This window comes from Bos mutus, chromosome 5 (genome assembly GCF_027580195.1).
Source record: "Bos mutus isolate GX-2022 chromosome 5, NWIPB_WYAK_1.1, whole genome shotgun sequence".
In the NCBI taxonomy this organism is placed as follows: domain Eukaryota; kingdom Metazoa; phylum Chordata; class Mammalia; order Artiodactyla; family Bovidae; genus Bos; species Bos mutus.
The window spans coordinates 81,139,045-81,164,539 of NC_091621.1; the positions used below are offsets into that span (position 1 = coordinate 81,139,045).

A 25,495-nucleotide genomic window follows, 5' to 3' on the forward strand; every position below is an offset into this window, starting at 1 on the left:
TCCAAAACTTTGGCCACCTGATGCAAAGAACCGACTGACCCTGATGCTGGGAAAGACTGAAGGCAGGAGAAGAAGGGGACGACAGAGGATGAGATGGTTGGATGGCATCATCAACTCGATGGATATGAGTTTGAGCAAGCTCTGGGAGTTGGTGATGGACAGGGAAGCCTGGAATGCTGCAGTCCATGGTGTCACAAAGAGTCAGACAGGACTGAGCGACTGAACTGAGCTGATGCAATGTTACAGTTTACAGATATCTACAAGAAATAAAATGTGGCAAAATACACTCCTATGTAGCTATAAGGAAAATTTAACTGCTAGGTGGTTGAGTGTCCCAAAATAGTCACCCAAGTTATACGGCAATTTGAATATTTCTTTTGGATTTTGGATTGAGCTAAGGCTTGTACTGGAGAGTATCATGCATGCATGCTAAGTTGCTTCAGTTGTATTAGACCCTTTGTGACCCCATGGACTGAAGTCTGCCAGGCTCCTCTGTCCACAGGATTCTCCAAATAAGAATACTGGAGTGGGTTTCTGTGCCTGCCTCTAGAGGATCTTCCTGACCTAGGGATTGATCCATCCTGTGCCTCTTACATCTCCTGCATTGGCAGGTGGATTCTTTACCACTAGCACCACCTGGGAAGACTTGTACTGGATAGTATCATGGTGATATCAGTAAATTCTATGATTCTGTTGTCCATATAAATCATTAGATTCCCCATGGAAAACTCAATCTATCATAGAAAACTAGCATGGCGGTGGACAGTGTGAGCTCTGACTTAGATAAGCTTATGATAAAATCCTGGGTCAGATGTTTATTACTTCTGTGATTTTAGGTTGTTTTTTAATCGCTAAGTCATGTCCAACTCTTTGCAACCCTATGGACTGTAGCCCGCCAGGCTCCTCTGTCCATGGGATTCTCCAGGCAAGAATACTGGAGTGGGTTGCCGTTTCTTTCTCCAGGTGATCTTTTCAACCCAGGGATCGAAGCCATGTCTCCTGCTTGGTAGGCAGATTCTATACTTAAACTTCTCAAGCCTCAGCCTTCTTCTCTATGAAATGGTAGTAAGATCATTCATTATGTACTTGTTGGAGGTGTATGACTGTTACTTGCTATGATGTATACAAGAACTGAATAAGGTTAGCTATTTGTAACAATATTAATTTTACCAAATCAAATATCCCCTATTTGTGCAAGGCACTGTGCAAATCCTTTTATATGCATTACAAAATTTGTTTTTTGGCTGCACCTCATGGTTTGTGGGATCCTAGTATGGCAACCCACTCCAGTGTTCTTGCCTGGAGAATCCCAGGGATGGGGGAGCCTGGTGGGCTGCTGTCTATGGGGTAGCACAGAGTCGGACACGACTGAAGTGACTTAGCATAGCATAGCATAGCATTCCTTCCTGTATTTATTTAACGTTTTCATTTTGCTTTCTCTGTGTTCTCCATGTGTTTTTATTTATCATTCAATAAACATTTAAAGGAATCTCTGTGCTTCAGATGTGCTGAAGTGCTAAGGCTGAGGGTGGGAGAAAGTATCAGTACATCCTCCCTGGATTTTGAACTCTGGGAGGGCAGAGAGCAGAGATATGCATAATACTAAGGGCAGCACTAACCAGGTGCTTAACATCACAAATATTGTTATTGGAGATTAAGGTAATGATGATGAGAAGTAAAATGCTGTGAAGAAAGGCTTCAAATATCGGCAGCAGGAGACGTGGGTTCCAGAGCTGTCTTGTGCCCTGCAAATTACCTGCAGGACTTTGAGGCCAAGCTTGCAAGTTTTCTCAGGAAGAGCCAAAGGAAAGTGCAAGAGAAACACTGAAGAGGCTTTGGGCAGGAATGACTCAGTTACAAAAAGGATTTGGCTGGTGAACTTTCCTCTTTCTAAATACAAGGAGACAAACAATGGGCAGGAAGATGAAGTAGGATGATTTCTTTCAGTGAGAAAAAGCAGAACATTCGGGCCCATTATTACTTTGCTAGTTAATTATTAATCCCGTGCTTTTCTCTTGCTAGAACTTCTGGTGCGGTATATAATTCATGAGCACACTTTGCCAGCTCTCTGCCTGCTGGTTAATCTCTCTTTGGTGTCATTTTCCTCGTTTTGAAAATCTCTGGTTCCCTTTTATAGGACTTCACTTTTCAAGTCCTCCGATCTCCAATTTCAGGCATCTACTTGCGTGTTCTGATCTTTTTTGACTTCGGTGACCATCGACTTGATTTTTTTAGGTTCCATGATATTTCTTTTAGCATACTGTAGTATAGATGTAATCAACAAGTCTGCCACTATTCTAAAATCCTAATTTTACTGTGAAAAGTTTTAGTCGCTCAGTCGTGTCTGACTCTTTGCTACCTCATGGACTTTATAGCCCAACAGGCTCCTCTGTCCATGAAATTCTCCAGGCAAGAATACTTGGAAAGGTAGCCATTCCCTTCTCCAGGGGATCTTCCAGATCCAGGGATCGAACCTGAGTCACCAGCATTGCAGGCAGATTTTTTACTGCTTGAGCCACCAGGGAAGATCATTTTACTATGAAGACATAGTGAAAAAATATACAGTGTACGGGAAAGCTGGTCTTGTTGCCAAAGAGCAAGTTGAAATGTGTCTCCAGGTGGAGACTGTAGTGTTTGCAGAGATGCCCCATCACAGTTTATGTGGAATCTACAAACTATAGAGCCATAACTACCTTCCTCAGGCAGCTGGTACTGGAGACTCATTCTTGGAAATTTCTTTTACTTCACTTGTTCTTAAACAGTTAAAATGTGTTTATTGCATTTGGTGAGGGGTTTGTTTTGAACATGTGGAGAAGTATGGCAGAACTAGAAAATGGAACTTTATGCTATTAACAGTTTCAGATCATTATTCCTCCCTCATCTCTATAAAATCTTCAACTTTGAATTTCATGTTACCTGGTTAGATCACCTAATATTTCTTGTCTTTGCTATGAGCTGCCAATCTCTGTGACATTTTCTTATATTTTTCAAAGTCATCAGCTCCCCTCTCATGGTTACACTCTCTGGTTCCACTTCTGCCTTAATTCTTGGCAGTTTTTTAAAAATATATATTTTTTGATGTGTACTATTTCTGTCTTTATTGAATTTGTTATACAATATTGCTTCTGTTTTATTTTTATTTTGGGGGCTCAATACATGTGGGATTTTAGTCCCCCAGTGAACTCAACCCTCCTGAATTGGAAAGTGACGTCTTAACCACTGGACCTCCAGAGAAGTCCCCTGCAATTTTAACACACACATACATATAGATCATCTTTCCAACCTTCCATTCTGTCATATCTTGGTTTTTCAGTTCCATGGCCCCCTTTCCAATATCCTTGTCCCCGACTTGACCTTAGCCACTCACACCTATGGACACATGCTGAATCTTGTACCTCAGACCAGGGGTTGGTGAACTACCGTCAGGTAAGGTCCAGTTGCCACCTATTTATAAATAAAGTTTTATTGGGACACAGCCATGCCCATTCATTGTATATCTTGTCTGACGGCTTATACATCACAATGACAGAGTTCAGTAGTTGCACCAGAAATGAGTGCAAAACCAAACCACTTACTATCTGAAAATTTTAAGAAAAAGTTTGTCAACGCATGCCCCAGAGTAGTGATTGTCACTGATCTATAATCTCAACTTTGTGCACTGGCCTCTGACTACCACCTTCCATCTTCCCAGCTTACTCTCAATGACCCAACCATCAAAATGCCTGTCCTCCTTCAGGGATTCCACTCCATTACTCCTTTCCTTATTTTCACCTCTTTCATGCCCTACATGTTCTCACTACTCTTTTTATCCAAGCTAAGTTCCACAGTCAACTATTAGAATCATATTCTTCCACATTCCCTCATTTCTTTGCCTGTCTCTTTCCTTCTGGAAATTGACTGGCAAGACAATTCACTATCTGCTCCTAGATCCACGAAGTCTGACGTAGCTAGAGAAAACCACATAACCCTGCTGACCAATTCATTTTAAAAAATTTTATTTTATTTTATTTATTTATTTGGCTGTGCCAGGTCTCAGCTTCAGCACAGTGGTGGTGGTTCAGTCTCTAAGTTGTGTTGACTCTTTGCGACCCCAAGGGCTGTAGCCTGCCAGACTCATCTGTCCACGGGATTTCCCAGGCAAGAATACTGGAGTAGGCTGCCATTTCCTTCTCCAGTTGTGGCATGCAGGAGTTTTTAGTTGTCGCATGTGAATTCTTAGTTGTGGCATGTGGGATCTAGTTTTCCAAACAAATGATTGAACCTGGGCCCCTCCTGGAGCAAAAAGAAGTTTGAGAGTTTGACCAGTTTATCTCTTCCTCATTCTTCCAACTGCATGAGACCCCTTGCATTTTCTTGCCAGACACACTCCCACCTGTGCATTTACATGCCACTTTTCCAGCAGTGATGTTTATTAAAAATATTTTAAACAGCTCACACTTAAGTCCACTATATCCCTGGAATATTAAATCTTTTATTTTTAAAAAATAAGAAGTATACATGGGGAAGAAAAGAACTGGGATTAGAAACCAGGTGAATAGAAAAAGGAGAGATGAGACAGGACCAGATTTAAATTATACTTCAGAGTAAAGACTGACTTGCTGTTGGATTGGAGGTGAGAAGTAAGAAGAAAAAAGGGACTTTGGATGACTGGTGACAAAGACACCATACTGCTCCCACTATCAAATCTCCTGGTGTTCAAGTTGTGGGAGGTGTGGTTTTCTACTATGACCTGTGAGCCGGACATCTGTGCTTGAGCCCTGAGTCTTGGACTATTAATTTCCCTGAAGCATAGTAACAATAATAACAGCACACATGTGCTGTGCTGTGCTTAGTCACTCAATCGTGTCCAACTCTTTGCAACCTCGTGGACTGTAGCCCACCAGGCTCCTCTGTCCTTGGGAATTCTCCAAGCAAGAATACTGGAGTGAGTTGCCATGCCCTCCACCAGGGGATCTTCCCAACCCAAGGATCAAATCCAGATCTCCCCCACTGCAGGCAGATTCTTACCTGTCTGAGCCACCAGGGAAGCTATACAATTGTTAATGGTGAGTGTGGTCTATCCTATATATTGTCTGTGTACATACTGCTTTTTCCTTTACATGAAATACTTCACTTAGTCCTTACAACATCCCTTCCTCACTTTACAGATGATGAGAAAGGCTCAGAAATGCAGACTAATTTTGCCAAGGTCACACAACTAAGTCAGTGGCTGAACTGGGTTTGAATTCAGTTCCATCCGACTTTAAGATTCATGGATATTAACAACTATGCCATACTGCCTTCCAGAAGAATGATTCTTGATTTCATAGTTCAAAACACCCTCTCACATTTTATGTCATTTAATTCTCAGGAGTAGGTTTCATTCCCATTGACTGTTACACTGATGCTGTGATATGAGGAAGAATTATAAGTATTTCCATTTTAAAGGTCTAAAAGGTGAAGCTTAGTGGTTAAGTGGATTTTTAAGGTCACATGTGTAGTTAATAACAAGGCTGGAAATTAAAATGAAATCTTCTGCTCCCTGTCCCATGAGCTCTATAGAGGAAAAGTCAGTGGACTTAGTTGGACCTCAGTTTTCAGATGGGAAATCAGGGATGGATGGACTAAGTGCTTAATATGACATGATCTGCCTTTTTAACTCTCTGGTTAAAAGTATCTCACTGGCTTTCAAATGTTGAACCACAGTTGCTTAGCTGGCTGGGAATTTCCTAACTGTATTCACTCATCACCTTCATTGATTCCTTGATGACTCAAGCAGTAATGAGTTCAACTGCATTGCAGGAGACAGGAGATTCGGGTTTGATCCCTGGGTCAAGAAGATTCCCTGGAGGAGGAAATAGCAACCCACTCCAGTATTCTTGCTTGGAAAACCCCATGGACAGAGGAACCTGGCAAGCTATAGTCCACTGGGTCGCAAAAGAGCTGGACATGACTTAACAACTGAGCACATGAGCATTCACTCATCACCTTCATTCATTACCTATAAAATGTCAGCTGACTACTTCCAACAATTTTCTGGAAACATCAGGGAAGTCACAAACATTTGTGTGGTGACATTCTTTTATACTTTTTTTGTATTTCCTCTAGTGTCAAACAGTGATAGTCACATCTTAGAATCTCATAAAATTATTTATTCCATGTGAATGAAATGACTTAAAATTAGAAAAAAGAAGTCTAACATACATATATGGCTGTAATTACATTTAATTTTATTTTGATTTTTTTACAAGAATTACCTTGATGTCATATATATGTATATTTGCATATATATTAAATACATATATATATGTATATTGCTTTGAGGAATTTAAGAATAATTGAAGATAATAGAATAATTGAAGGTTTTAGACAAGAGAATTAGTTAGAATTGTCATCTATGAATATTGCTCAAAAGGTTGAGTTGAGCAGATAGAATGGGAAAGACATTAGAGGCAGGAAGAGAGTCAGGAAGTTGTAAAAGTAATTTTGGTAAAGTATAATTGGCTTGAGTTACAATCAGGATTCTCTGTGTGGCGAACTTATAAGGCAGACAGAAATATAAGATGCAGTAGATCACACTGATAAGTATACACACACACACACTCACACATACATACTGCAGTTTTGTAAGAAGTCACTGAAATACTTTGATGAATTTTGAAGTGGCTAGTTTAATTAATATCAGCATCTAGATGATACAGAAAACCCTTGATACTTAATAAAGTTATTTTGAACCTGTCTTATGAAACATTAGTGATCACACTTAATTTAGTGTCATTTAATTTAAAGACACTGAGTTGTCTGGAAAACTGGCTTAAACTTTCATTTCATTTGCATGTTTATATACTCTCAACGTATGAAAAAGAAGAGAAGCGAAAAGCAAAGGAGAAAAGGAAAGATACAATCATCTGAATGCAGAGTTCCAAAGAATAGCAAGAAGCGATAAGAAAGCCTTCTTCAGTAATCAATGCAAAGAAATTGAGGAAAACAACAGAATGGGAAAGACTAGAGATCTCTTCAAGAAAATCAGAGATACCAAAGGAACATTTCATGCAAAGATGGGCTTGATAAAGGACAGAAATGGTATGGACCTAACAGAAGAAGAAGATATTAAAAAGAGATGGCAAGAATACACAGAAGAACTGTACAAAAAAGATCTTCAGGACCCAGATAATCATCATGGTGTAATCACTCACCTAGAGCAAGGCATCCTGGAATGTAAAGTCAAGTGGGCCTTAGAAAGCATTACTATGAACAAAGCTAGTGCAGGTGATGGAATTCCAGTTGAGCTATTTCAAATCCTAAGAGATGATGCTGTGAAAGTACTGCACTCAATATGCCAGCAAATTTGGAAAACTCAGCAGTGGCCACAGGACTGGAAAAGGTCAGTTTTCATTCCAGTCCCAAAGAAAGGCAATGCCAAAGAATCCTCAAACTACCACACAATTGCACTCATCTCACATGCTAGTAAAGTAATGCTCAAATTTCTCCAAGCCAGGCTTCAGCAATATGTGAACCGTGAACTTCCTGATGTTCAAGCTGGTTTTAGAAAAGGCAGAGGAACCAGAGATCAAATTGCCAACATCTGCTGGATCATGAAAACAGCAAGAGAGTTCCAGAAAAAAATCTATTTCTGCTTTATTGACTATGCCAAAGCCTTTGACTGTGTGGATCACAATCAACTGTGGAAAATTCTAAAAGAGATGGGAATACCAGACCACCTGATCTGCCTCTTGAGAAATGTGTATGCAGGTCAGGAAGCAACAGTTAGAACTGGATATGGAACAACAGACTGGTTCCAAATAGGAAAAGGAGTACATCAAGGCTGTATATTGTCACCCTGTTTATTTAACCTATATGCAGAGTACATCATGAGAAACGCTGGGCTGGAAGAAGCACAAGCTGGAATCAAAATTGCTGGGAGAAATCTCAATAACCTCAGATATGCAGATGACACCACCCTTATGGCAGAAAGTGAAGAGGAACTAAAAAGACTCTTGATGAAAGTGAAAGAGGAGAGTGAAAAAGTTGGCTTAAAGCTCAACATTCAGAAAACAAAGATCATGGCATCCGGTCCCATCACTTCATGGGAAATAGATGGTGAAACAGTGGAAACAGTGTCAGACTTTATGTTTCTGGGCTCCAAAATCACTGCAGATGGTGACTGCAACCATGAAATTAAAAGACACTTACTCCTTGGAAGGAAAGTTATGACCAACCTAGATAGCATATTCAAAAGCAGAGACATTACTTTGCCAACAAAGGTTCGTCTAGTCAAGGCTATGGTTTTTCCTGTGGTCACGTATGGATGTGACAGTTGGACTGTGAAGAAGGCTGAGCACCGAAGAATGATGCTTTTGAACTGTGGTGTTGGAGAAGACTCTTGAGAGTCCCTTGGACTGCAAGGAGATCCAACCAGTCCATTCTGAAGGAGATCAGCCCTGGGATTTCTTTGGAAGGAATGATGCTGAGGCTGAAACTCCAGTACTTTGGCCACCTCATGCGAAGAGTTGACTCATTGGAAAAGACTCTGATGCTGGGAGGGATTGGGGGCAAGAGGAGAAGGGGACGACAGAGGATGAGATGGCTGGATGGCATCACTGACTCGATGGACGTGAGTCTGAGTGAACTCCGGGAGTTGGTGATGGACAGGGAGGCCTGGCGTGCTGCGATTCATGGGGTCACGAAGAGTCGGACACGACTGAGCGACTGATCTGATCTGATCTGATACTCTCAACGTACACTACAATTGTCATTTTTGGAGGGAGTATATAAGTGAGTTTATGAATGAGAGGGACAGGGTGGGAAGAGGGCAGGGAGAAGATCAGAGGAAAGATTACATATCGGTCTTATCTTCTAAGTTTTAGCAGAATTTTCTCCTGTTTCTGACCAAATGATTGCTACCTTTAACCAGATTAGTAAATCTTCCATTCCATCCTATCAACTTCAGGTAGAATTAATCATTGTCTGTATGTGGTAAAAGAACAAAGAGAAACTGTAATTTCTTTTTAAATGAGGATGATGCATAAGCTTGTTGTGAAGCATTGTGGGAAATTTCTGGGGCAGGATCAGATTTCCAACCACCTGAGGCAATGAACTCCGAGTAAAGACTCAGTATGTTCCAACAGGAGGTGAAATAAATTATTACTCACATGCTGGGTTGACCAGGGTTTCAGCCACTCTGAGTAAAACGTATTGAAGAACGAGGTGGGACCAGGCCATGGAGGAGACGGTGACAGCCTTGCCTGAAAGAAGTTGCTCCACTGGAGGGAAATGCTTTCTGTGTATTTCAAAGAAGCCAGCTACCAACACAGACAAGGCAGCACCAAGATTGCCAGCGACTGAAGAAGAATGCAAAGGAAAAAAAAAATTTTTTTAAAAGTCAGTGAAATGGAATATCTCTTGCCATATCTATAAACAAGGATTTCACAGCCATCTATGATTCTGGCCCTCCAAATGGGAATTTCTCAACCCGGAGGGCCCCCAAAAGAAAGAACAATCCCTGTGATATAGCTGCCGACACGACATTCCTTACAGACAGGAATGAGGGAGTGGGCAGCTGGGGATGTGAAAATGCAGGATTACTGGCCCCAGATAGCTGAGGTGCATGTGAAAGGAATGAATTCAGTGAGTCCAGATGCTTGCATCTTCCCAGACATGCATGTGTGCCTGCTAAGTCACATCAGTCATGTCCGACTTTTTGCAACTCCATGGACTGTAGCCTGCCAAGGGTCCTCTGTCCATGGGATTCTCCAGGCAAGAATACTGGAGTGGGCTGTCATGCCCTCTTCTCCCATACATAGAAGAGAGCTAAATTTCTTACCGTGAGATATCTGGTTTTCCTTAACTACCAGTAATCTTCGATGTTCAGACTATCTTCTCCCTTTGTTGCAAACTTCTATATAATCTGACTCCATCCCGCACCTCTCAGAGCAGTTTCTCAGGGCTACTTGAGATGCTGCCTCCCTGGCTTGAAGTCCTAAAAATTCTCATCGAATGGAACAGCTCTCTACTTTCAGGTTGTGAGCATATTTTTTCAGTCAACACCCAAGATCAGTGTAATATTTCTTACACACTGACACTAGAGGATGTATCCTCAACATTTTGTTATTGTTATTCTGGGGATGTCCAGATGTCAGCTGACTGTGTTGTGTGATTTTCCTATGCTTAGGCTTTGGTCTCTCAGAAATGGCTGCTAGAGTTCCCTGTTTACTGTTCAAGGTGGTTTTAGAAAAGGCAGAGGAACCAGAGATCAAATTGCCATTATCCGCTGGATCATGGAAAAAGCAAGAGAGTTCCAGAAAGACATCTATTTCTGCTTTATTGACTATGCCAAAGCCTTTGACTGTGTGGATCACAGTAAACTGTGGAAAATTCTTCAAGAGATGGGAATACCAGACTACCTGACCTGCCTCTAGAGAAACCTATATGCAGGTCAGGAAGCAACAGTTAGAACTGGACATGGAACAACAGACTGGTTCCAAACAGGAAAAGGAGTACGTCAAGGCTGTATATTGTCACCCTGTTTATTTAACCTATATGCAGAGTACATCATGAGAAACGCTGGGCTGGAAGAAGCACAAGCTGAAATCAAGATTGCTGGGAGAAATATCAATAACCTCAGATATGCAGATGACACCATCCTTATGGCAGAAAGTGAAAAAGAACTAAAGAGCCTCTTGATGAAAGTGAAAGAGGAGAGTGAAAAAGTTGGCTTAAAGCTCAACATTCACAAGATCATGGCATCTGGTCCCGTTACTTCATGGGAAATAGATGGTGAAATAGTGGAAACAGTGTCAGACTTTACTTTTTGGGGTTCCAAAATCACTGCAGATGGTGATTGCAGCCATGAAATTAAAAGACACTTACTCCTTGGAAGGAAAGTTATGACCAACCTAGATAGCATATTCAAAAGCAGAGACATCACTTTGCCAAAAAAGGTCCATCTAATCAAGGCCATGGTTTTTCCAGTGGTCATGTATGGATGTGAGAGTTGGACTGTGAAGAAAGCTGAGTGCCGAAGAATTGATGCTTTTGAACTGTGGTGTTGGAGAAGACTCTTGAGAGTGCCTTGGACTGCAAGGAGATCCAACCAGTCCATTCTAAAGGAGATCAGTCCTGGGTGTTCTTTGGAAGGACTGATGCTAAAGCTGAAACTCCAGTACTTTGGCCACCTCATGCAAAGAATTGACTCATTGGAAAAGACTCTGATGCTGGGAGGGATTGGGGGCAGAAGGAAAAGGGGACGACAGAGGATGAGATGGCTGGATGGCATCACTGACTTGATGGACATGAATCTGGGTGAACTCTGGGAGTTGGTGATGGACAGGGAGGCCTGGCATGCCACAATTCATGGGGTCGCAAAGAGTCGGACACGACTGAGCGACTGAACTGAACTGAATTGAACTTACTGATTGACTATCCAGATGGCCTAAGTTATTTAACCTCACTATCATTTTCCTTGGCTCTGTGTGTGTGTGCTTAGTCTCTCAGTCATGTCTGACTCTGCGACCCATGGACTGTAGCCCACCAGACTCCCCTGTCCATGGGGATTCTCCAGGCAAGAATACTGGAGTTGGTTGCCATGCCCTGCTCCAGGGGATCCTCCCAACCCAGGATTGAACCCAGGTCTCCCACATTACAGGCACATTCTTTACCATCTGAGCCACCAGGGAAGCCCTTCCTTGACACTAAAAGGTGGTTATTTTGTAGGATGCCTATGAGATTTAAATAAGATCACATATAGGTAATATTGGGCTTCCTTGGTGGCTCAGAGGAAAAGAATCCACCCGCAATGCAGAAGATGCAGGTGACGTGGGTTCAATCCTTGGGTTGGGAAGATCCCCTGGAGAAGGGGATGGGAATCCACTCCAGTATTCTTGCCTAGAGAATCCCATGTACAGAGGAGCCTGGTGGGCTACAGTCCATGCGGTGGCAAAAAGTTAGACATAACTGAAGTGACTGAGCATGCCCAAGTATTATTGTAACACTTCCTGGTAGCAACTAGTAGCAATTGTTGAAGCTAAGGCAATGATTTTGAGCTTTTATCCTGAGATAAAATACATTATTCTGAAAAAAATTAAAATCTATGTCTGAATAAAAAATGATCTGGGAAAATTTAAAATAAATGATCTCTTCAAAAGATTGTAATTACTATTTTAAAAAAGGTTATGAAACAAACTGTAAGCATTATCAGTCCTTGGTTTTCTGACATTTCTCTAATCCTTGCAGAAAAAGTAAAGTAACTATTACAGAATTAAAGATTAGGAACTTTTTCTTAGGAAAAAATATTAAATGTAATTAAGTGGGTAGAGAGTATAAATGGAAGAAATTATTCAGATAGCAGTTCAACTCTTCTCTTATTTTTAAGGAATTACCTAGGACATTTTGGTTGAAAATGAGAAGAGATTTTGTTACAGTTTATATCTACTGTGAAAGTGCTGCACTCAATATGCCAGCAAATTTGGAAAACTCAGCAGTGGCCACAGGACTGGAAAGGTCAGTTTTCATTCCAATCCCAAAGAAAGGCGATGCCAGAGAATGCTCAAACTACCACACAATTGTACTCATCTCACACACTAGTAAAGTAATGCTCAAAATTCTCCAAGCCAGGCTTCAGCAATACGTGGACCGTGAACTTCCTGATGTTCAAGCTGGTTTTAGAAAAGGCAGAGGGACCAGAGATCAAATTGCCAACATCCGCAGGATCATGGAAAAAGCAAGAGAATTCCAGAAAAACATCTATTTCTGCTTTATTGACTATGCCAAAGCCTTTGACTGTGTGGATCACAATAAACTGTGGAAAATTCTGAAAGAGATGGGAATACCAGACCACTTGACCTGGCTCTTGAGAAACCTATATGCAGGTCAGGAAGCAACAGTTAGAACTGGACATGGAACAACAGACTGGTTCCAAACAGGAAAAGGAGTACGTCAAGGCTGTATATTGTCACCCTGTTTATTTAACCTATATGCAGAGTACATCATGAGAAACGCTGGGCTGGAAGAAGCCCAAGCTGGAATCAAGATTGCCGGGAGAAATATCAATAACCTCAGATATGCAGATGACACCACCCTTATGGCAAAAAGTGGAGAGGAACTAAAAAGCCTCTTGGTGAAAGTGAAAGAGGAGAGTGAAAAAGTTGGCTTAAAGCTCAACATTCAGAAAACGAAGATCATGGCATCTGGTCCCATCACTTCATGGGAAATAGATGGGGAAACAGTGGAAACAGTGTCAGACTTTATTTTTTGGGGGTTCAAAAATCACTGCAGATGGTGATTGCAGCCATGAAATTAAAAGACACTTACTCCTTGGAAGGAAAGTTATGACCAACCTAGATAGCATATTGAAAAGCAGAGACATTACTTTTTCAACAAAGGTCCATCTAGTCAAGGCTATGGTTTTTCCAGTGGTCATGTATGGATGTAAGAGTTGGACTGTGAAGAAAGCTGAGTGCCAAAGAATTGATGCTTTTGAACTGTGGTGTTGCAGAAGACTCTTGAGAGTCCCTTGGACTGCAAGGAGATCCAACCAGTCCATTCTAAAGGAGATCAGTCCTGGGTGTTCTTTGGAAGGACTGATGCTAAAGCTGAAACTCCAATACTTTGGCCACCTCCTGTGAAGAGTTGATTCATTGGAAAAGACTCTGATGCTAGGAGGGATTGGGGGCAGGAGCAGAAGGGGACGACAGAGGATGAGATGGCTGGATGGCATCACTGACTCGATGGACGAGTTTGGGTAAACTCCGGGGGTTGGTGCTGGACAGGGAGGCCTGGTGTGCTGCAATTCATGGGGTCGCAAAGAGTCGGACACAACTGAGCGACTGAACTGAACTGATATCTACTGCACCCATTTCATTTCTCAAGTTATCATTCATATTGCTGGACTTAATCCCATTGTTAGAGCAGAGGCAAACTTTAGCTTGATGGAATTTACTTGAAATTTAGAGATAGTCACCTTTTGCTAACTTGCATAAAATTTCAGATAAGCAAACTTTCAATTCAGAAAAATCAATCTAGTGTTTAAATAGCTTAGTGTTTGTTTTAGTTGATAGAGAAACTGGTAGGTAAATTTTTTGATTGTATCTCAACATTTAAATGTATCCATAATGTCTGCTCTTTCTGAGACCTCAAAAAACAGAAGGTATAAAAAAGGAGGAAATCTGAATAACAGAAAATTTAAGGAATTTTAAAATATATTATTACTTTAAATTAGATTCCATGAGGGCCCGTTCATAATGAAGTAGAGATTTTGGTTCTGTTAACAGCTCAGATTGAAAAAAAAGGAATTTTAATATTACCTATCTTAAAGATATGACTTCCCTGGTGGCTCAGAGGGTAAAGAATCAGCTTTTGATGCAGGAGACCTGGGTTTGATCCCTAGGTCAAAAGATCCCCTGGAGAAGGGAATAGCAACCCACTTCAGTATTCTTGCCTGGAAAATCCCATGGATGGAGGAGCCTGAAGGGCTACAGTCCATGGGGTTGCAGAGTTGGACACAACTGAGTGACTAACATGCATACACCTTGAAGATAAAATTCATCCCAGAATTTATCTATACTTAGCACACTAAAACTCACTAGAAAGAGACCTAAAATGTCAATTTGATTTAATATTTACTCTATTACTGCTATACATAAAGTTGTCTGTTAGGGCAGTTGGGGAGGTAAGATTAAAAAAAAAATTGTTCTCAGTTTTTGTAGACTTATAATGCTATTCTAAAAGGAGAAGAATTTACTTCCAGCTGGAAAAGTGAGAGAAATCCTTCTATGATTTAAAGAAAGAAAGACTGAACTTCCTTGGTGGTCCAGTGGTTAAGAATCCTCCTGCCAATTCAGGAGACATGGTTCAATCCCTGGTCAGGGAAAATCTCACATGCCTCGGAGCAACTAAGCCCATGTTCCATAACTACTGAGCTCACGCTATAGAGCCTGTGCTCTGTAACAAGAGAAGCCACCAAAATGAGAAGCCCTCAAAGTGCAACCAGAGTAGCCCCTGCTTGCTGCAACTAGAAAAAGCCTTCATGCAGCAATTAAGACCAAGTGCAGCCAATAAATAAATAAATACAAAAAAAGAAAGAAAGAAGGGTTTCAGTAGGAAGAGGTGAGGGCAGCATGAATGGCCTGAGCAAAAGCACAGTCATGAGAGTATCAGACAAATTTTCAGAATGGTGAGAAACAAGTTATTTAGGTGTCAGGGGAGAAGACAGATCGAGGTCAGATCATAAGAGGCATTTCATAAATTTTTAAGGAATTTTCAAATTACTCTGAAGAAAATGGAATCATTGAAGATATTAAACACAAGTGAAAAGATTAGAATTGGCATTTAGGATGATAACTCTAAGAGCCAGGTGCTGGTTGATAGAATGGGAGTGATACTGAAGATAGCTAGGAAGTTAAAGGCTAAAGTACGGGCTTCCCAGGTGGCACGAGATGTAAAGAATTCGTCTTCTAAGGCAAGAGACAGTCGTGGGTTTGATCTCTGGGTCGGGAGGATCCCCTGAAGAAGGAAATGGCACCCCACTCCAGTATTCTTGTCTGGAAAATTCCATGGACAAAGGAGCCTGGTGGGCTACAGTCTGTGGGGTCACAAAGAGTTGGACATGACTGAGCAACTGTACAGAAACCGACCTATTTATTAAGTACAGAAAAATAAATTATTTCTTTGGTTTTGCAATGACATACATATTATTATTGTTTAAAAATGTTTTTTATAATCATATTATTCAACAATATTAGACAAATGACACCTAAAGATTTAAAAAAATGATTTGCCTCTGGGAATTATGACTGACTGAATGTAAAGAAAGCAACAGTTGGAGACTGTTACTTACTGTTAAAAAACTTTCAAAACTATTGATTTTCTCACCTACCATGCTTCCCTGAATCTAAGATTAACTTAGCTATATGAGGAAACATTCTTTCATACCACTGAGAAAGGAAAAAAATGCTGCCAATCTAGCATAATATGCAACCCAATTTCACACACACATACAATGGACTGAATTGTGTTCCTTCAAAATTCATACATTTGAAGCCATAACCTCCAAAGTCATTACTTGAAGACAGAGCCTTTAAAGAGGCGATTGAGGTTAAATGAGGTCGTAAGAGTGGGACAGTAGCCTAATATGGTGCTCAGTTGCTTCAGTCATGTTCAACACTTGCAATAGGGTGGACTGAAGCCTGCCAGGCTCCCCTGTCCATGGGATCTCCCAGGCAAGAATACTGGAGTGGGTTGTCATTTCCTTCTCCAGAGAATCTTCCCAACCAAGCAATCGAACCTGGGTCTCCTACACTGGCCGGCAAATTCTTTACTGCCTGAGCCACCAGGGAAGCTCTGTATGACTGTTATCTTTGTAAGAAGAAGAAAAGATACCATGTCTATACAGACACAAAGGAAAGGAAGGGTGAAGACAGCAAGAAATTGGCCATCTACAATCCAAGGATAGAGGACTTAGGGGAAATTAAACCTGCTAACACCTTCATCTTGGGTTTCTAGCCTCCAGAACTGTAAGAAATAAACTTGTTGTTAAAGCCACCTAGTGTATGATATCTTGTTCTGGTAGCACTAGCCAACTGATTACAAGTATGTTCAGGTATTACGTGAAAATTAAATTGTTCAAGAATTTCCTTGGCAGTCCAGTGGTTAAGACTCGGAGCTCCCCAATGCAGGGGGCATGGGTTCAATCCCTGGTTAGGGAACTAAGATCCTTTATGCAAAAAATTAAGTTGTTCAAATATTGTGCAATTAAATTGTAAGATATTCCCATGAACCTCAAAGAAAGGATCGAAGTAGATAGAATAGATTTTTAAATTTTCTTGGCTTTCTTATTTTAGAATTTGAATTCTCTGTGTATCTTCTACAGTACGTCTCATTCTAATTTAGTATAATTTAGACAAAGATATCATGTCCACTCCCCCCCACCACCTTTTTTTTGTTATCACCTGTTGTATATAAAAAGGCTTATATTGTATTTTATCCAGGAAATTTTATAGCTTTAGAGGCAATAGATTAGACAAGAGATGGGCAAATATTTTTTGTAAAAAACCAGCGGTAAGTATTTTTGGTTTTATGTGACAAAAGGCAACATTTTGAAGCTATGTAAGTATTATATAACAAGAAATAGAATACATTTTCTACAAATTTTTTATTGATCAGATTCAAACTAATAATGCTTTTTTGAGGGTATAATGTAATTTCACTTAATTGGTATTCAAAGTTATCATTTCTTATCAAATCAATTGCAAATGTTCATCAGTGAAAACAACTTTTAGCTTGCAGATACTGCAAAAGCAAATGGCAGGCCAGATTTGGCCCATGAGTGTAGTGGTTGGCCAAATTTTGGTTGACTTGTCAGCTTTTATTGCCTACTGCTGAATTTTAGCTCTGACCTGATGAGAAATTGTAGCATTTTTTTACCTAAGCCTCTGCTGGCAGTATACAAGCATGAAATGTGAGAGAGCAGTCTCTTGGCTTTTTGCTCTGTCCTTGAAACTTAAAGTCTAGTCTTTGATCAACAGCATAGGAATCACCTGGCAGCTTGCTAGACAGAATTTCAAGCTCCATCCTAGAAGGTTTGATCAGACCTACATTCAACCAGATCCAAGAAGCTCTGAGACCTGTTCTAGGAAAATCCAACGAAAGACAGTTCTCCAAACAATTTCAAGCAAAGCACAAATATTTAGTTCATCTACCTAGATATTTTAGGGCAAAGCATATTTTAACTGAAACATCAAACTAACTGCATTTGCTTTTTATTTGCTACTGCACTCTGGCGCAGATGAAAAATGGCTTTTTAAAAAATTCAAAACAAAGCTGCATTCCAACCTAAATTAAATCTGCTCCAATTTTATTCTTAACACCTATGAGATCATAACTTGTCCAAAGCAGAGTGTAGTTCATCAGAAAGTACACATTTTAAACCTCTAGCAGATCTGTATTTACAAGATAAAGCACACGGTTCCAAAGGAGATCTTATATTCAGATAAATAATGTATGCTTTAATATTGGCTATGTCATTGTAGGGGCTTCACTGGTGGCTCAAATGATAAAGAATCTGCCTGCAATGCGGGAAACCTGGGTCTGACCCTGTGTCGGGAAGATCCCCTGGTGGAGGGACCGGCAACCCACCCCAGTATTCTTGCCTGGAGAATCCCATGGACAAAGGAGCCTGGTGGGCTATAGTCCATAGGATCGCAAAGATTTGGACATGACTGAAGAGGCTGAACACACACATGGTTGTAGACAACTCTCTAAAAGTATTAAATCGCTTAGAGTTTATTCTATTATCCCACCATGTGATAATTTTTCAAATGAGACCACAATGAATTTTTTAAGTCAGAATTTATTCAAACATTTTGGTTGTACTTGCCGTTTCCTGTTGAAGCAAAATCTAACACTACAATATAAATATGTAAAGATGATTCAAACATTGGATAAATTTGCCTCACTGAGAAAACTATGGATTTTTTTTTAATGTGTCATTTAACGTATGAGTCTCTGATATGTAACACAACTGAAAGGATGAAACTCTACTGAGTCCTTGAGAAATTGTCCTCAGATCCATGATTTTGGCAAATTCCAAAAACAGGAAACTGGCTAATGTAAGAACACACTGATGTCCATAAAACACTCTTATAAAGATAGCTATGATTTTATCATTGTATATATTTCTGCCTTTGGGGAAGATCTTTCTCACCTGCTACTTGGCATATGTTTTTTGCTGTTTCTCCTGTTAGTGGTATGTTCCTGTGTTTGAATTGAGCTATCCATATTCTGTCTTTTGTTTCTCTTTAGACCACTGGGAACTCATTTCAGGAGGTTCAGCTTCAGTTTGTGTTTTAACTTCTGAATCTGGAACAGGTCATTCATTTGCATGGAGATCAGTTACACAAACATATCTGTAAGGCATAAAATATTGCTTCAGTTGACTTACTAGATGGTCTAATTTAGGGGTCCCCAACCTCAGAGATCTAATGTCTGATGATCTGAGATGGAATTGATATAACAAAAATAGAAACAAAGTGCACAATAAATGTAACACTCTTGAATCATTTGGAAACCATCCCCCTCCAACCCATGGAAAAATTATTTTCCCTGGAAAAAAACTATTTTCCTTCTGGTCTACTTTACCTCAAATTTAATTCCAGTGTTGATGTCAACTTTAAAAGTAAGAACCTAAAAACATTGATGTGCTTTTATTAAACAAATTAATAACTGAATGAATGAGTTATTCAGGCTAGATATTTGCATGTTACTTTTTTTAGTGTTTACAAAACTTCCTGCCAGGTATTTTGCAGAAGGTATACACCATGATGTTTCTTGGTGTCACAGTTCTGAAAACTATACTAGAGAAAAAGTAGTTTTGATGAAATAATCCTACTTTCAATGAAGGTAACTGGATCCCTGGCTTGGTTTTTAATTTATCAAGCACTTTGATTCCAACCAAAAAGAAACTCTGTCAATTATTAGAACTAGTAGAAGGTACTACATATAAACTATATATAAACTAGTAGAAGGTATATATATAAAAAGCGACCAGCACCTTGGTTGTACCTGAATCATAAAGAACTTTGAATTAGGATTTGAATTTTCAAATTTTATTTTAAAGAGGAAGGCCTGGAAGATATTTGGATATACTTCATCTGCATTTCAATATCAATGTTACTTAAAAGCCAAGATAACAGCTACCTACTGCGTTGTGCACTTCTGCTTTGTATAAGGCTTAATAACAATCTAAATTAGGCTAATTTTAGTCAGATTAATACTGGTGTGTGTCAGCACTAGCTACTAAATGTCACATACTGGATTTTAACTAATGGTAGGAGAGGAAATACTCATGGTGTAAACATTTTTGAACTGAAAAAAGCTAAAACAAAGTATATCAAACTATGACACAGGATACATCATAATATCACTGATTCTAGATTTTTGGTGTATTAAGGCTGACTTTTAAATAGATACATCTGTCTCATGTAATGTTAGGAAAATACAGTCTTGATGAAACACTCTGTGTGTATCAAACCTTTGTCGTCCAAGTTCTAAAAGATTTGGAGATTTTTTTTTATCATTGGTACGGTCATATACTTGTTAATTTCTTTAGCTGATAAACTCAAGAATGTCCTATCTTCAATCAGAAACCCCCTCTTTCCTTGCATTGTTATGAGCTAGATAAAGAAAAGCAAGCTCATTTTTTTTTCCTGTGTTAAATTTCTACTTTGATCAACCAAATGAGTTTTCTCTACCCCTCACTCTTTGCCTGGGCTGTTATTATCCTTGTCAAACCCTAGGCATCTCAGCTTTGGCACCATCTGCCTCCTTAAACATTACAGTCCTTGGACAGGGAGTGACTGACTGTGAAAGGGAGTGCTGCTGCTAAGCTGCTGCTAAGTCACTTCAGTCGTGTCTGACTCTGTGCAACCCCATAGACGGCAGCCCACCAGGCTCCCCTGTCCCTGGGATTCTCCAGGCAAGAACACTGGAGTGGGCTGCCATTTCCTTCTCCAATGCATGAAAGTCAAAAGTGAAAGTGAAGTCGCTCAGTCGTGTCTGACCCTCAGCGACCCCATGGACTGCAGCCTTCCAGGCTCCTCCATCCATGGGATTTTCCAGGCAAGAGTCCTGGAGTAGGGTGACATTGCCTTCTCTGGAAAGGGAGTGGGGGAACCTTAAAGACCAACTCATTGTGATGGCAGAAGGATTTTTCATTTACTTCATAGCCTTGATTAGAAATAGCAGTAAGGATTCCAAATTAACACTGATAATGTCTATAATTTAAATGTTCAAAACAGCACTATTTACAACAGCCAGGACATGGAAGCAACCTAGACGGCCATTGACAGATGAATGGATAAAGAACATATGGTATATATATACAATGGAATACTGCTGCTGCTGCTGCTGCTGCTAAGTCGACTTCAGTCGTGTCCGACTCTGTGCAACCCAATAGACAGCAGCCCCCCAGACTCCCCCGTCCCTGGGATTCTCCAGGCAAGAACACTGGAGTGGGTTGCCATTTCCTCCTCCAATGCAAGAAAGTGAAAAGTGAAAGTGAAGTCGCTCAGTCGTGTCCGACTCTTAGCGATCCCATGGACTGCAGCCCACCAGGCCCCTCCATCCATGGGATTTTCCAGGCAAGAGTACTGGAGTGGGGTGCCATCGCCTTCTCCAACAATGGAATACTACTCAACCATAAAAACAAATGAAATTGAATCAGTTGTGGTGATGTGAATGAACCTAGAGCCTGTCATACACAGTAAAGTAAGTGCGAAAGAAAAAAACAAATATTGTGTATTAATGTATATATATAGAATCTAGAAAAATGGTTCTGATTAATCTATTTGCAGGGCAGGAATAGAGGTACAAAAGTAGAAGACAGACTTGTGGACACAGTGGGGGAAGAAATGGGGGTGATGAATTGAGAGAGTGGCATCGACATATATACACTCCTGCTGCTGCTGCTGCTGCTGCTAAGTCGCTTCAGTCATGTCCAACTCTGTGTGACCCCAGAGATGGCAGCCCACCAGGCTCCCTCATCCCTGGGATTCTCCAGGGAAGAACACTGGAGTGGGTTGCCATTTTCTTCTCCCATATATACACTACCATGTGTGAAACAGATATCTAGTAGGAAGCTGCTATATAGCACAGGGAGCTCAGCTTGGTGCTCTGTGATGACCTAGAGGGGTGGAATCAGGGTAGGAATCGGGGTATGGGAGGGAGACTCGAGAGAGAGTATATATGTATACATATGACTGATTCACGTTATTGTACAGCTGAAACTAACACAACATTGTAAAACAATTATACTCCAATTAAAAGGAACTATAGATAGCTAGTAAGTGGAATAATAATAACAAATAATAAAACAATGGCCTTACAATTAGAAGGTCTGAATTCAAATAAGACATTATTTTTGAGATCCTTGACCTAGTAAATGATGATTTATCATGAGATTAAGTGGGATATGCATAGGAAGGTGCCTAGGTTCAAATGAGGAATTCATAAATATTTGTTTGTTCATAATTTATATACTTACATACTTCACTCACATTTTCAAGGCACTTAGGTTCAAAGCGAAAGTGAATTTTAATGTTAGATTAATTCAGTTATGTAAATCACTATCAAAAAGTACTCTAGGTTTATGCTTCTATGTCCTGATAAAACTTATTAATCTTCCATAATCACAAGCAGGATATGGAAAACTTAAGCAAACATCTAGTTTAAAAGATACATATCATCACACCTCTTTATTTCCCCAGAGCAAAATATTATGCAAATAAGTGAGCAAGTATGTAAATGAACAAATGAATGGAGTCTGGCTTAGAAACAATTGAATTCAGTAATTTGTACTCAGAAGGATATAGCTCAGATGTTTTAGATGAATCTAGTTTTTTTCCTTTTCTTCCTGCCCACTAAGTCTGTTACCAACCTTCACAGGGAATATTTAGTTCATTAACATCAAATAATATATCAGATAATTCTAGCTAACTTTCCTCCCTCCAGAAAAACACATACACTTCTTTAAGAATAGACATGCTTTCAAATAGGTGAGACTGGAGAATTGTCCAAGAGAAAGTGCTCATATTTCAAGTGAATTTAAGATTTCTTATACTCAAGAAGGATTTTATTTTATTTTTTTGGCCACGCCATGTGGCTTGTAAGGTCTTAGTTCCCCAACCAGAGAATGTACCTGAGTCCTCACCTGGGCCCTCGTTAGTGAAAGCTAACCATTGGACTGCCAGGGAATTCACAGGAAGGATTTTAAAAAGTAGTTCTTTCATCCATATTGTATACCATATTTCTCTAAAGTAACCCAATTTAAAAATTTTTTTAGTAATAAAACATAATTCAGAAGCTTAGACTGAATTTTCATGATTTTGTACAGGACTGCCAAGAGTTTTGGCATTTTGTAATATAAATTTACCCCCACGTTGTTCTGCATTCATTATATTTTAATAGTACACTTGCTGAGGGTATGTACAAAGTCTTACTTTTCTTTTGTATCCTCAAATAGTGCTGGACATTCACTAAATACTGGTTTGGATTTCTATATTAGCAGAAAAAAAAAAAAAAGCAGTTTGTAAGATTTAAGGATTGTTAAAACCTATTAAGTTTTATAGTTTGTCTAAACCTATAACAATAAATAATGTCAGGGCTACTGGCTTACAGAATAAATCAAAAAATATTTAGTACTGAAGACCTCTACAATCGAAGATAAACTGAGTTTAGTCACTTTGAGTTCTTTCTAAAAACAAATCTATTCTGTGATGTGGTCTAGAGTGATCTTGTTGATGGCTCTGGTAAATAACAGGAGGCATATATGCTAAAATGTAACTTCTATAAACAGAGAAATAGCAAAAAAATATATATATATAATAATGGGTTGCCAGAAGATTGTGTTGTCTTCACAGATCTCTACAAAGGAGGTTTTAAGAAAAACAACAGGAGCGCCGAAGAATAGATGCTTTTGAACTGTGGTGTTGGAGAAGACTCTTGAGAGTCCCTTGAACTGCAAGGAGATCCAACCAGTCCATCCTAAAGGAGATCAGTCCTGGGTGTTCATTGGAAGGACTGATCTTGAAGCTGATTCAAAGAGATGACTCATTTGAAAAGACCCTGATGCTGGGAAAGATTGAAGGCAGGAGGAGAAGGGGACAACGGAGGATGAGATGGTTGGATGGCATCGCCGACTCAATGGACATGGGTTTGGGTGAACTCCAGGAGTTGGTGATGGACAGGGAGGCCTGGCGTGCTGTAGTTCATGGGGTTGCAAAGAGTGGGACACTGAGCAACTGAAATGAACTGAACTGAACCAAGAGAAAAGAAACTTCCAGATGCCTGGCCTTGACTCTCATTGAAATTATTTCTCAAGTAGATGATAAGACATAATGTTGCCATTGCATGCTATTTCTTAAGAGTTTCAAACTTCCTCAGCTTTCTGTTTATCCTCACCAAACAATTAGACCTGCCTCTGCAAACTATGACTTAGTATTAGCTAATATTTGTAGAGCTTCCACACTGTGCCCCAACTGTGCTCTAGGCGCTATTATCACCTTGAATGATTTCAAAAGTTTTACAGAACAAAGGGTTCTAACATTTATCTCGGTATGGCCCTCAATTAAAAAAGTGAACTAGAAGACAAAATTAAGTGGCTTTCCCAAGTCACCCAGGAACAGCTCAGCAGCAGAGCAGGGGCTGAGACCCCAGTCTCTGGTCATCAGATGAGCTTGGTTTTCCTATTTCTTATCTTCTTGTTCCATGGCAGTGCCTGGGGGACCACAGCAAGGCAGAGGAGAATGTCACCAGAATGCTCCTCCTCTCCCATTTCATTGGCAGAAATTTTACTTTACCCTCTATAGATTGTGTTCTGAGTAAGAAGTCCTACATTGTTTTCACTTTAAAAAATTGAGAGTAGACCATATCAACAACAACAACATGGTAATAATATGAGGTCAGTGTTCAGTCGTGTCCAACTCTTTGCCGCCCTATGAACTGTAGCCCACCAGGCTCCTTTGTCCATGGAATTTTCCAGGCAAGAATGCTGTAGTGGGTTGCCATTTCCTCTCCAGGGTATCTGCCTGATCCAGGGATGGAATCTGTGTAAGATGTCCTACATTTTTTTCACTTTAAAAATTAAGAGGGGACCATAACAACAGCAAAGTAGCAATTATATGAGGTCAAGGATGTGTTAACCAACCTTATTGTCATAAATATTTTGCAATATAGAATAGTATCAATTTATAACACTGTGTACCTTAAACTCACACATTTGATGCTTTTGAATTATGGTGCTGGAGAAGACTCTTGAGAGTCCCTTGCACAGCAAGGAGATCAAACCAGTCAATCCTAAAGGAAATCAACCCTCAATATTCACTGTAGAGACTGATTCTGAAGCCAAAGCTCAATACTTTGGCCTCCCGATGTGAAGAGCCAACTGATTGGAGAAGACCCTGATGCTGGGAGAGACGGAGAGCAGGAGGAGAAGGGATGACAGAAGATGAGATGGTTGGATAACATGGCCGATTCAATAGACATGAGTTTGAGCAAACTCTGGAATATAGTGAAGGACAGGGAAGCCTGGTGTGCTCCAGTCTATGGGCTTGCAAAGAGTCGTACACGACTGAGAGACTGAATCTTTATTTTAAAAATGGAAGGATAATTCTTTAAGAATATGTAAATAGACACCCAAAGGAATACAGAGAATATACAAATATAAGTAGACCTTATTTGTACATGGGTTTCCTGGTAGCTCAGATGGTAAAGCGTCTGCCTACAATTCGGGAGACCTGGGTTTGATCCCTGGGTCGGGAAGATCCCCTGGAGAAGGAAATGGCAACCCACTCCAGTATTCTTGCCTGGAAAATCCCATGGACTGAGGAGCCTGGTAGGCTACAGTCCATGGGGTCACAAATAGTCGGACACGACTGAGTGACTTCACTTTCTTTCTTATTTGTACATGAAATTTTAGATCCATGAAACTATTATGATTTTTAAAAAATTAAAATTTTAAATGAAGGAC

General features: G+C 40.1%; 1 protein-coding gene across 1 annotated transcript in view; it reads right to left on the bottom strand.

The window, feature by feature from the left end:
• The window catches only part of SLC15A5 (solute carrier family 15 member 5), a 95,908-nt gene that overhangs the window by 37,640 nt on the left and 32,773 nt on the right, over positions 1-25,495 (bottom strand). The window contains 1 exon segment of the mRNA XM_070370041.1: positions 9,132-9,320. Within this exon segment, the coding sequence (XP_070226142.1) occupies positions 9,132-9,320 (189 nt within the window).